The sequence below is a fragment of the Ammodytes marinus genome (genome assembly GCF_949987685.1).
Source record: "Ammodytes marinus genome assembly, chromosome: 23".
Taxonomy (NCBI): domain Eukaryota; kingdom Metazoa; phylum Chordata; class Actinopteri; order Uranoscopiformes; family Ammodytidae; genus Ammodytes; species Ammodytes marinus.
Genome location: NC_137227.1, coordinates 12119992 through 12133495, shown reverse-complemented (window position 1 = coordinate 12133495; position 13504 = coordinate 12119992). Strand labels below are relative to the sequence as shown.

General features: G+C 41.3%; 1 protein-coding gene across 1 annotated transcript in view; it reads left to right on the top strand.

The window, feature by feature from the left end:
• The first annotated feature begins 753 nt into the window (after nucleotides 1–753).
• The window catches only part of nrxn2b (neurexin 2b), a 580176-nt gene continuing 567425 nt past the window's right edge, over nucleotides 754–13504 (top strand). The window contains exon 1 of the mRNA XM_080051970.1: nucleotides 754–1423. Within this exon, the coding sequence (XP_079908096.1) occupies nucleotides 787–1423 (637 nt within the window). The 5' untranslated portion in view covers nucleotides 754–786. The remainder of the gene's footprint in view (nucleotides 1424–13504) is intronic.

Below are 13504 nucleotides of genomic sequence, written 5' to 3'. Positions count from 1 at the left end.
TAACACTTTTTCTATCTATTATTATAAGGGAATGTACTGGAACTAGTTTGCATTTAATTTACGTTTGTTTTTATTGTGTTTCTTTCAGATCCCCTTGTGCCACCATCATGATGGGACCCATACCTGCTTAAAGCTTTGGGGTCTGTACTTTGTGGTTGGTGAATAATGGGTTTACGCTGAAACCATGACGGCATCGTATTCTCTTGCCTACACCAGCAAGCTTTGATACCCATCTATTCTACTCAATCGGACAACTTCGACCACAAACTTTTGGCGGTAGCTTAAATTTCCTTGAAATTGCACTGACATCTGGATTTCTAGAGACGAAGATTCTATTTTCAGTCCAGGGATAGACCCAAGAGGCTTTAAAGAAACGGCTGTATTGAAATTACCGTACCCCCCTCCCCTCTTTTACTCTCCCGCTATTCCTCATTCCTTTCCTCCAAGTCCCAGAGGCACCAACTGATGGAGAGACGAAGGAGAGAGTCAGGATAAAGACAAGAATTAGAGCATAAGTGAGAAGAGAAAAAATAAGCTGATTCATCAGGAAAATTGGAGTAGGACCCTGTGAGAATTACTTTATCCAAGTTAGAAAATATATAGTCATTCTTGTTTACGATAGGCAAACTGTTTGCCACAGTGAAGCTAGGCTTTACCTCTGTGGCTCATTAAGCCTAAAAGGTATCAAGCAGAGAAGGGATACGTTTGAGCATGACAAGAGGGTTAAGATTCCTGTGTTGGCCCCTGTGGCCTCTGGCCCTCCTCAGCCTGCTCACTACAGTGAAGATGCTGGAATTCGGTGGCGCGCCTGGACAATGGGCACGCTACGGACGCTGGGAAGCCGGATCAGTGGGCGAGCTGAGCTTCAGCCTCAAGACCAACATCAGCAAGGCCCTGGTTCTCTACCTCGACGACGGCGGAAACTGTGATTTCCTGGAGCTGCTGATTGCAGGCGGGCGCCTCCAGCTGCGCTTTGCCATCCACTGTGCCGAGCCGGCCACTCTGCATATGGAGACACGAGTGAACGATGACCGCTGGCACATGGTCCTGCTCACCCGCAACTTCCGCGAGACCCTCCTGATGGTGGACGGTGAGACCAAGGTGGCTGAGGTCAAGTCCAAGAGGAAGGAGATGGCGGTGGTCAGTGACCTGTTTGTGGGCGGGATCCCCCCCGATGTGCGTCTCTCCGCGCTGACGTCTAGCACGGTGAAGTACGAGCCACCCTTCCTGGGTTTGATCTCCAACCTGAAGGTGGGGGAGATGCCTCCTACTTTGTTAAATAGCCAAGGCATTCAGAGCGACCTGGAGTACCTCTGCACCAAACAGAACCCCTGCTTCAATGGAGGATTTTGCTCTATTCAATATGGGGAAGTTCACTGTGACTGCACCCTCACCCGCTTCAAGGGGAAGTACTGCAAGGAAGGTAAGAAAACCATGATACTGTGCCGATTAAGCCTGTTTTTATTGCATTGTTCCTGTGGCAAGAAGAGTACCTTACCCCTTGGAATCGTAAAGCTAACATAAATCTGTTGTATGTAAAGATATTATATATTACTTTGGTTACTCAATCACTACTGTGACATGTTTAAGATTGGGCCCTTTTATTTGGGGTTCATGGTCAGTTAAGTCTTTAAGTCAAGGCTGTGGGAGGCTCTGCCTTTTAATGCAAGTTTTACAGTTCTGATGTTTATAAATTGAAATAGCCTCTTATTTCTTCTCTTCTTTTCTGAAAGTCTTGCAGAGAAATTACAAGTGACAAATATTTTGGTATTATCAAGTTTGTGCTTGAGTAGGGTGATGACCCATTGAGGACATGGAGAAAGGAGGGTGAGGTGCTTTTTGAGAAGTTACTCGAGGCAGGAGTTTTGGTAGATTCCAGCATCTATCGTCAAAAAGAAGTTTCTTCAATTGACAGCTTAAACCTTTTTCCTGAGATAATGTGACTCATACAAGAGTTTGAGAGATGGCACAGGTGCTACTTTGAATATGGTTCGTATAAAAAAAAACAATACTTCACAATCTGCCGAATATCTTGACAGAATATGTCATATGCAAAATTGGGCACTGTAGGTCTGCTTCTCAACTAGCTGGTTTTTTTTGCGTTTTCTCTTTATATTTAATTATATTCTCTGCATTCTTTGTTTCCCCTTTTCCTTTTTTCCATCCATCATTCCTTCATTCCTTCCATCCCTTTTTTCTCTGACATACACCCTGCTCTTGCCTTCATTTGCTCCTGTGCTGCCAGCTCATGTCAAACTCTGTTCTGTTTCACACATCTGGCTCCCTCCTTCACTGACGCATCCCATTTCCATATCTACATTCACCATTCATCCATCTCTCTCTGTTTCTTTTTGTCCCATAGCAGTTCCTTCAACCGCCTCCTACCTTCTCTACTCAAGGCTATCTGGGCTTTCCATCTCTCTCTCTCTCTCTCTCTCTCCCTCTCTCTTTCTGGAGTTCATTCCCTTACTCCACTTATCTTTCTTTCACCTTTACGCGCCGTCAGCACTTCCTTCTCCTGTTCATCTCCTTCTTCATTTACAGTATCTCCCTCCTCTTTCTTTCAAACTGTCTGCTTCTCCACACCTTGCTTGTGAATAATCTCATTTTCTATATGCAGCTAACAGAAATTGCTTGCGATGTCTTGATCATTTGTAATGTGGGGGGTTGCCTTTCATCCTACATTATCTCTATTTTGTGAGGTTAAAATATGAATTGTAAATTCTGCATCACAACCTCCATTATAAGCAATATAAAGTAAGCTCCTGCCTTGTCCTGGGTGATGGAAATGACTTGTAATTAATGAATCTTCAAAAGGTAGATATCTACTTTGCCAGAAGTCATGTGCCAATTATTTGAAGTGGTGCATTTTTGTGGCACTGGCAGATAAGCTTTGACAGCGCTGAAAAAAGATATCAACCAAAAACAAAATATTTGGTTCAAAGTGTTTTTTGGGCTTTTGATAGATCTAAAATAATAAGAATAAACTCAGCATGCCGCCATGATTTAGATCAAAGCCTAACAGTTGTTTTGATGTAGACAGTCTAGAACAGTTTTCAACAGATAAAGAAGCGGAATTCTTTAGTCTTTTACTCTCCGAACAAGCCAGACAAAAGCCAGAATCCTTCCATTTTTGTGGATGAGTTATTTATGATCAGAAGCCCTTAACACATTAAATTATGTCATACTGGACAACCATATACGTCTGTCTCTCCGTGCCCCCCCTCTCCTTTCTCTCTCAATGTCTCTCTCATACTTCTCAGTCCCTTATAATCTTGAGGCCTTTTGTCCCTCGCCGTCTCTCTGTGTGCTCCATCTCAGATTGCTGTGTGGTTGCTGGAAGCGGTAACTGCTGCCTGGCTCTTGGTTAAATTGAGAGCAGAATACCAATGCAGTGCTACAGTGACTGCAGGAAACATTTGTCCTTTTGAAATGGAGGGAGAGTGTGAGATAGGGAGTGAGAGAATGGAAATGGAGTTAAGGAGGAAAAAACGGAACATGGGAAATCGGATTGATCGACAGTGAGAAATGGAGACGAGGACTAGAGCGACAAAGACGGCATGGAGATATTAATTTGCCCACTGTTAATTTATTTCCAGAGCTGTTCTTTGCTTTGAGGACCATTAATTGGGTCATTATGGCTGACTGCCAGTGCAGCGGGGTATTTATTCCTTTTATCCAACACTTGGGTGGAATGTAAAGGTCTCTCGCTCTCTTTTTAGTTGGTTTTAAGACACTTTAGATGTCTGTAATAACAAATCCACATCTCGGTGTGTTAGCTCTGTGGTGAAGGGGCTACGTCAAAGAGCGCTTATTTGTAAAGGGTTTGCTGCCTGCTCACATCAGAGAGGGAGAACGCATCATTTCATGGTACTATTTTTAATGGTGAGCTGTGGCACTCACAATAAATTGGTGTGTCTTGTGCTAGATTATTCATGATGTGCTTCATGATCATTAAAGCATTAAGCTGATGCTCTATTTCACAGACATTTACAGTCAATAGAAAAAGGTTCGAGAAACTCAAAGACAAAATTACCAACCACTGCAAATATCTCCCCAACAGTTCTGTGCATTGTTTTCATGGCAATGAATTAACATTTTATGGAGCCAGGTGGTGGGGGGGGGGCTTTAAACTAATATGAAAGGGTAACTTCACCCAAGTTACAGAAAAAAAGACATTTCCGATTTACTGGTTACTACTGCTATTTACCCATGCAGTTAGTTTGGTTTTATATACCCAGGTTGCGAGATCAATTTATGAGTTTTGCTTCCACCCCAATATAATAAATGTAAAGGAATTTATTACATTAATCCACATTCATAGATAATGCAGTATAGGGCTGAACAATTTTAGGAACACATCTAATTGCAAAACATTTGACAGATAGAATTTGATTTGCTATATATTCTTTAAAGGTCACATCATCTGCAAAAAGCATTTTTCATGTTTTCCCAACATGAGTAAGTTTCACGGTGTGATGAGACTCCCAAAGTATGAGACAAAACAACCATTTCTCTTTCTCCGCCTACACCTTTTTGAAAACCTGTATTCAAGATAAGCAAGTTACTGTGTAATGGCGTTCGATAACTTACCATGCCTTCTATGAGCCCTTTTCATAGAGTGCATCCCTGAAGATAACACTTCACATTCAGTGAATTAACTCAGCCTTCTCTACTGTTTAGCATTAGCAACATGTCTTAAGCAATATGAAACGACCCTGCATCTGCAATGTGTTTCCTCTTTGGTCTTGTTTTTTGTTGTATGGGGTACTGTTTGAAGGTAAAGGCGCTAACGTTACCTGATTCGTAGTTGGTGTTTTAGGGCTAAGGTAATAGTTGTCTCGTTGAGCAGCAGCTCTCTAAATTGTCCAGTCATGTTAATAATTAATAATTAATAATTGCTTGGATTTATATAGCGCCTTTCATGATACTCAAAGCGCTTTACAGGGTTCCAGACAATTCGTTCACACACAGTCATACCGGTGGTGGTAAACTACCATAGTAGCCACAGCTGCCCTGGGGCAGACTGACAGAAGCGAGGCTGCCATTCAGCGCCATCGGCCCCTCCGACCACCACCTCAAACATACAGCAGTCATACACATTCACACGAGGCAAGGTGGGTGAAGTGTCTTGCCCAGGGACACAACGACCATGACACAAGTGGCCGGGCTGGGATCGAACCGCCAACCCTAGGATCATTGGCCAACCAGCTTAACCACCTGAGCCACAGTCGCCCCCAAGTCGTTACAGGCCATTTCTCTGCGTCACAAATGTAAAGTTTACCTGCTGTTTCACTCCACCAATTGTTGGTGGGCAAATATGCATTTTCCTTGGGTAACTTATTGGGAAAGGCTCACAAGGATGACGGCTTGAATTTGTAAACCCATTGACACAACAAGTTTAAACCCGGTCAGACGCACTGCATTATGTAAATCCTTAATGGCAGCATTACAATTTAACAATTGCATTGTTTCAAGTGGTGATTTTGATTTCTGCAGTGTATATCACTTTTGATATATCTGCTTGAATGAAGCCATTGTGGGCAATATTGAATTTTAGTTTGATTTATGCATCCATTACATGGGATGCAATTTCTTAACTTTCCGGGAGATTACTTCAGCGTAATGGACAAAAAATAAAGACATTTCTGCATGGTTATTTTCTCCATAAACAGTTTCTATCTCAGCCTGGGCAAATTAAACGCTATATTCATGGCTAGATAGATGCCACAAGGCGTAAGTTAGGAATGTGGTGTTTTATGCTTTGGTTGAACTGACCCTTTAAGGAACATACACTCCAAAGGCGAAAGGCATTAACATAAGATAAATGTAACGATCCAAATATCAAACCATAAAACTGAAAATGGGGAACAAATACTACAAAAAAGACCCATGTCTAAAGCACATTGAATTATCTTTTCAAGGAGAGATACTTTAGAACAGTTTCCAATATATTTGTTGAATTAAGGGACATATTGATTATACAATGGTTATAGTTTATATTAATATCTAAATTTGTTTGAAATGAATCCAGTAAATTAAATATGAACATGACACTTAGAGCAGCAGCTCATTCGAAGAGAAACTGTTTATGTGAAAAGGCACCACAGCAGTTTGTTCAAATGTGGGTGGAAAATAAGCTCTTGGATGTGAGTCACCACAATAGCTAATGGGCTTTTAAAGAATAAAACAAAATGAAACCAGTGTGTGTCATAGACACCCTATAATTATACAAAGCTAAAGATACCTTTATTTTTAGATGGAGCCAATGAAATAACAGAAAAAAGTTAAACAATTGATAGGTAAACTTAGTTTAATAATGATTTGTGTAACTCTGTACAGGGAGTCTAAGTGTTGATGTGTATTTCTAGATTAAAGTTAATATTTTGCCATGCTGTTCAGTGTAGTTTTTGAACCAGTGTAATTTACCAATCAATCAACATGACCTTAAGGGTTGACTACAAGAATAGGCTTTTTCATGAATTCCACTCTAACTGTAACTGACAGTAATATCTCACGCTGACTTTTTTCAGGCACTTAGATCACAGAACACAGTAAGACTCGGACAGAGAAAGATATGGACTGCTCAGCTAGGTCAGCAAGACAGACTAGAGACTATGGAGAGATGCTCTACTAACTCAACTTAAAGTCACTGTTACTTGCTATCATCAAACTTGTAGAGGGGAGTACCCGTTTACCCAATTTCTGTTCCAGGAATTCACCCTTGTGGTGTTCTTTTTGTCTCTTCGGTACCCTCTTTACTGATGCTGCTGTAAGCTCAATACAAGGCTTTGGCCTTGATGAGAATAACAAGAAAAAGTTGTTTTCAATCCTTTATGAAGCATATATGAAATGGAAAATATATCAAACTTTAACCAGGTGATCCTTAGCACAATTGTATTACATACATATTCTCAAAAGATGCACGTTTAACATCCACACTTTGACAGTCTGGATTGCAGTGTGGACAATTTATTGAACTAGACGCTATTAGCCAAGGAGGCTTCATTTTCTTCCAGACTTTTTAAAATCCATTGCAAGGATTGATATCAAGAAAAATCCTAAAACATTATCATGACAGCTGAGATTTTGCAATATTTAGGAGGTTGTACCATGTTGTTTCCCTCAAGCACAGTTTTTTCTCTCCCAGCGTTACCTACAGTATGTAGAGGCTGTGTCTCCTGTTGCATTCATTTGATTACCACTGATCTCTCTCATCCATGTGGCCCTGACATGTCTTCAGCACCTTTGCTCATTTACACTAATGTTCAGGCAGGGTTTTAACATGCAGGATGGATCTTAACCTGGACAATTGCTGTTTAGCCATATAGTTGTTTTTTTAAACACACACAATGCAAATTGTATATGAGAAATATTACATAGAATGCCCACAGAGAAGAAAATACATGAAGACATAACATTCTTTTTGTGCTTTTTGTATGTAGTTTCCCTGCTATTATCAAATATTCTGTTTCTTATAAGCTTGCATTTTGAAGTAGGTACGAGCAGGCCTTTTCCATTAGTTGATGTAATTTAAAACCGCTGTGTGCCTCTGTCGGCCATTGTTTTTATAATTGATGCAGAACCTGGCTTTGTTCTCTGTCGACCCCCTAACGACTGTGAGGGGCAAGGCTGCTATGAGCTCTCAAATCAGGGTAATTAGAGGTTAAATTAATTTGCGGAAATTACTGCTGTGATATTCATTTACCCGACAAACTGTGAAAAATATTTGAGCTTGACACAAGGCTGGATTTGAACATGACTTTAAATACATTTGTATTGTTGTTTCTGTTTCCTGTAAATAGCCTTTTCATTTTCTGAATACAGCTGACTTGACAGAGTCAAGGCGTTAATGAATGGTAAATAGCTTGTGTGGCTGAACAAGTTGGGGAACATATTTGATCGTGACAGAGGTTGTGATTGGGATTTCATTTGTGATGTATTATATGTAGGTTGCTGCTACTGTGATTTAGTCTGTCTGTTGGGCTCTAAGCTCTGCCAAAACCCAGGTGACCTAGATTCAGCACTGTGCTTGAACTCTGTGTAGTCAATGGCAGAAGACAGAAGCTACTGCTGCTGCTCTGCTTTCTACACAGCCTTTGTAGACATTGGTTATTAACAAGGAAATGGGCACACAGATTCACTGATTCCCAGACCAGATGTTTGGAATTTATCTGTACATTTTGGATATACTATTCTCTGGATCTAGAGTAAAAATAAATATTCATAGTAAAGCCACTTTCTTTGATGACACTTTTGGGAGGTGAGCTATGGTTCACATTTAAAAAAAGTAATCTTCCTTCAACAAATCAGTTATGTAGTGTATGAAATTAGTTTTTTTCCCTAGCTTGTGATAAAAACATATCTGTCAGCGTCTCAAAAAATGGGATTTTATCCATCTGCATCCACTGCCTCTTCTTTGGCATTAGAATAAACACCATCACCATTTATGAGGGATAACGGTTGACGCAGCAGCCATTTTCTACTTGGCAGTGCCATATAGAGAAGTGTTCAAAAACAGCTGCTTAGCTTATTGCCGCTCACTACTCTCCAATCTACTTTCATCATTGCGTTTTTTATTATACATGTTGGAATGAAGCAGAAACTCGGGTCCCTGAGGAGCACTGCAGTTTTACCAGCCTGTCGGGAAGGCAGCCCCCCCCCCCCCCCCCTCCACACACACAGACACACACACACACTCCCTTTTAAAAGGAAGAAACCATGACCTCGAGCTAGCTTTAAGCAGCCGAGTGAGTGAGAGAGAGACAGACAGAGCTGCGTTCAGGGAGTCAAACACACACTGTCCTTTTTATAGCCTGTGGAGATGTTTTAACACAGTCCGCCATGAACAGATGCTATTTCCCCGACAGGCCAGAGTAATCTGGCTTTATCAGCTGCTGTAATTCATGAACAGTGAGGGCTCAACGCCCCTCTTAAACCACAACACCCAGCATTGGCATTTCATTTTTACTGCAGCTCCACATCATTTTTTAACTCGCACCCGAAATGTTATGCTCAAATACATATGACGATGATGAAGATGATGAGATATGACAACTTCCTTTGTAATGTCTCGCGTGAGGGTTTTTAAATAGGTTTGTTTTTCAAAAGGGTCAAATATACAGCCATTCCAAACTGAATACTATTCAACTGTGAATATGTTGTCATTCAACTACTGGCACAATATATTAGTACAGTTGGTTATCTTGTAAGAATGTCCAAAGGCCAGGACACACCGGCCCGATAATCGCCGTCGTAGAGTCGGGAGGGCTCGGAGACACAAATCTGTTTGGTGTGAAATCGGTCGACGTTGATGTCGTCGGGCTTCTTTCAGTTGGAGCAATTTGATTTGTGGAGGGCTAGCGAATCAGTGAAGCCCGGAAGTGAGGCGGGTAGCACAAAAAGCTAACAACAGTTAGCCATCGTTTTAATATGTTTGTTTGTTTCGTTCAGCGAGTACTCACATGCTTCTACCCTTGTTGACTGCTCGACACCATGCTCGACACACTCTGCTAAAAATGGTGCTCTTTATGGTCCATAAATATAAATACGTATTTCTATCTATGTTTATGGTCTAGAGAGCCGTCCCATCATTTCCGGCTTCCGTATTTTTTCGGGCCACAATACAGATTAGCGCCGCCTGCTGTTATGGAGCCATTACGTCCCGCGCAAGCGCAGAGCGTACGGAAAGGCAACAGTCGGTTTGGTGTGTTCTTTGCACTTTTTCGGCCGCGACGGGAAGACTGGAGCTCCCTGAATCGGCAGTCACCATTTTCGGGTAGTCGGACTGGTGTGTCCTGGCCTTAAACGATACTAATGTGAATTCGCCCTTGATGTTAGGATATGCTATACACAGTCCTTTAAATATCCCAGAATGTGAGTTGAGTGAGGTAGCACATTGACTTATAGTGGCCATTCAGTAGGTAGGACAATGACAGAACGGGGTAGGGGGCAATAAGCAGAGGACACCAAGGAGAGTCATACATCATGCTGATAATTGTGGCAACCACAGAGGGAGGAGGTGGGCTGAGTATGCGGTTGGGGAGGGGCCACTGACTGATCAGTGTCTGATAATTGAACTCCTAATTAACTTGTATTGTGTATACATACATAAGTGCAGTGCTAATGAGGGGGCTGCACCCCGTAAGACTGCCTAAATAGGTTCAACAGATAGCGTTATCAATATGTCTGGCTGTGACAACAGAATCAGAGCCATGTCTTTTAAAGTTCACCCACCAATCGCACTGATAAGTCTAATGAAGCCCCCAGTGCTTCAAGTCTCCATGGGATCTGATGCTGAGATTTTGTTGTTGTTTAGCAAAGCTGCTGTGTTCTGCTATGTGCTAAATTGTGTTAATCTTTGCGTCATGCTGGCCCTGTTTTTTCCCCTCTCGCTACCCAAATGATAGTTCACCTTAATTTCATCTTGTGTTGGTTGGAGTAACTTTTTGGGTACCTATGAGAAGGCTACAGAAATATTTGACTTAATTGTGTTATTATTAGTATTGTTGTACTGTTCAATCCACAGCAGTAATACAAGTAAAACTGGATTTAATTCAAAGAGTTTATTTTAGTAAAATACCAATCTGAAAACTAACATAATATTAATCGAAGACTGAGGAAACAAAAACAAAGTAGTGCTTCCTTTTTAATAAGTAATCAGGAAATGAAATCTATTCAAGAATCTGAAGGTATTTGAGCAAAGGACATTAACTGTATATCAAAACAAGTTTGTAGGGAGAGAGGCAGATAGATTATGCTTATACTACAATAGATTTTTGATAGCCAACATAGCTAGCTACCAATGTGGTTATACAACATATCTATATGAAAAACTCAAGCAAAAGTATGTCTTCTTCACACATGAAAGAAATGATCATCAATTGATAAGAAAATATGATCATGAAAATAAATCTTTCCATATCGCCCAGTCATCATTGAGTTTTTATCGAACATTTGCTATACTTCTTTCAGGGATATTAAATCAGGATAATTAGCGTGATCGTTTTTCTCTCGCAGCCCTAGTTTCCAGTTGAAGGACAAATCAAGCAGTGACTCAAAAAATATGAAATTGCATCTTGCTTTTCCATTGTGTAGCGATGGCTGCTTGCTGGCTGAGCAATCCTGAGTTCAAAGGACACATGCCCCTGGGCCTCCATTCTCCTGTTGATAGATTCCCAGCTTTCTCGAACAGACAGCAACGCACAAAAAAAACACTTTTTAGGCATGAATGCACAATACTCCTCACTTCCACATATTATAGTAAAGGATATTGTGCCACACACTTATCTCCTTCTCATTCTTTTATTCTATCATTGTGTTCTTTTTCGTGCTCTCGTGTGTTTCCTTACTTCTATGCTTTTGCTATTTTTTTTAGAGGAGGGAGGAAGACCACTTTGTATCTTCAATACAAATACAAATTTCAATACCTTGTTATTACTAACCTAGTTTTCTCTGCAATAAATAACAAAACATGAATAAATATAGAATCCGGTAACAACTGCTCCAGATTTCATGCAGGCAGCTTTTCCTTGCGGAAGCAAAAAGCAGACATTAATGGCTCTACGTGTGAGCACATTTTTCTAATTCAAAGGAACCTGTGAGTGTTAAACACACTCAAAACATATTGGTTTAGACTGGTATGCTGCATTGGTTGTAGTGCTAGTGTTGGATGTAGGTGGGCTGAGTGCCATCAAGCGAGAGGCTTCCAGAGAGGGTGTCAATCTGATGTTTCCAGCCCACCACCTTTCTCCCCCCTTTCCCCAGGTGAGTATTTACGGACTTGAAGGTCCCTGCCACTGCCGGCATGATCGGCCGTCACATGCAATTAAAGCTAGCTCTCCAGCCCTGCTGTCAACTCTACAAGTAGAAAAGTGAGAGCGAGAGAGTTCTGGCTTACACATTTGTGTCACATGCCACTTGCTATCTATCCCTGCTATGGTTGAACTGCATGGGGAACTGTAGTACCTAAACAAACAAACAAACAAATAAAAACAGTCTGTGATGTTAAGCCTTGTTAAGCTTTTTCACAGTATTTTACCTTAATGCATACAAGCGCTGTGTAGAGATTCCACAGATCATACAACATGTGTGACTTTTATTGATAGTTTGCACACTTTTATACTCATGCTATTTTAATAATGGATTAGAAAATTGAAGTGCATCTCAAACACTGCGTAGAGTACATTAGACTTCTTTTCTAACATCAAAGCAAATCAATAGATTCACTAAACGCTTGTTTTTACTGTGTTGCCTATGCGGAATTGGTATCCTAATGCGCTCACATCAATGGCTTTAAATTTCATAAACATAGATTTTTTGAGTGTCTGGTGCAAAGCCTAACGCGCCCCACACACATCCTACCTCTACTGCGCGTCTACCTCGCGTCTGCGTCTGACTTTTTGTCACAGACTGTGAAATCAACGTAGAGCGAGCACACATCCAACCTCAGACGCACTGCTGAGGCGCGTCGGAGGCACGTCTGCAGCGACGCTCCCCTTCACCTCAGGAGGCTCGCCTATTTTTTTCTGAGAGCAGCGCGTCTCTCTCGCGTCTCTGTGCTTTAACTGATAGAGAAATACTCTGCTGACAGTCATACCAGCAGCATTCACTCTAGTTACACGTTTACCCGGTGTGTTTATTTCAAAATAAAACATCCCTCAGTCGTATACGCGAATAATCCCTTTATTTCACGATTTAATTGTGCAATCAAAATCCGAGGGATTTAAAATCTAATTTTCAATTAGTTCTGGCATTTCATTTTTGGATAAATGACACATATAGAGATCCAATATAGTGAAGAAATAAAAAAGATCATGATGAGCGCAACAGTTTTCCGTTGCTCTATCTGTGTCTACGGCCTTCTTCTTCCCCGACCACACCCCCCTCTCTCTCTCCCGTATAAATCAGTAAAGTGATTTTTGAAATACTCTGCTGAGAGTCATATTGACTTCATACTGGCAGCTTTCGCTGTAGTTTCACCATTTCCTGGTGTGTCCCCTTCAAAATAAAACTTCCAACAAGCGAAAATATGGCAAAAAAAAGAAAAAAAATGGCAATGGGGCGCACGGATTACTGTCCAGACTCAATATAAATCATATGCATCATAGATGACATGAAAGAACTTCATTTTTAATGGGAATTATCTATGAAAACTCTATGTAGAAAGATAGGGCTTTTAGAAGCAGCGCTGCAGCAGCAGCTGCTGAGACGTTGCATGTGTGTCCGAGAAAAGTCCGAGAGAGGCAGCAGTAAGGTAACGCGACGCGCTCCAGAGGTAGACGCAGGATGTGTGTGGGGCGCGTTATGCAATTAGACTTGATTTTTGTATTGTCATCTTCAATGTCTCCTCACTATTTGTGTGGGCTGTTAATTAACAGGCGGCTCCCCAGAGGCTGCAGCCACCAGCAAAAGTGTTTTATCAGCCTCTCAGTCAGACATGTTCCATTTAAATATGGGTTCCTGCATCCTTCCATTTGTGAGCTGACTGAGACCCTACGTCAGT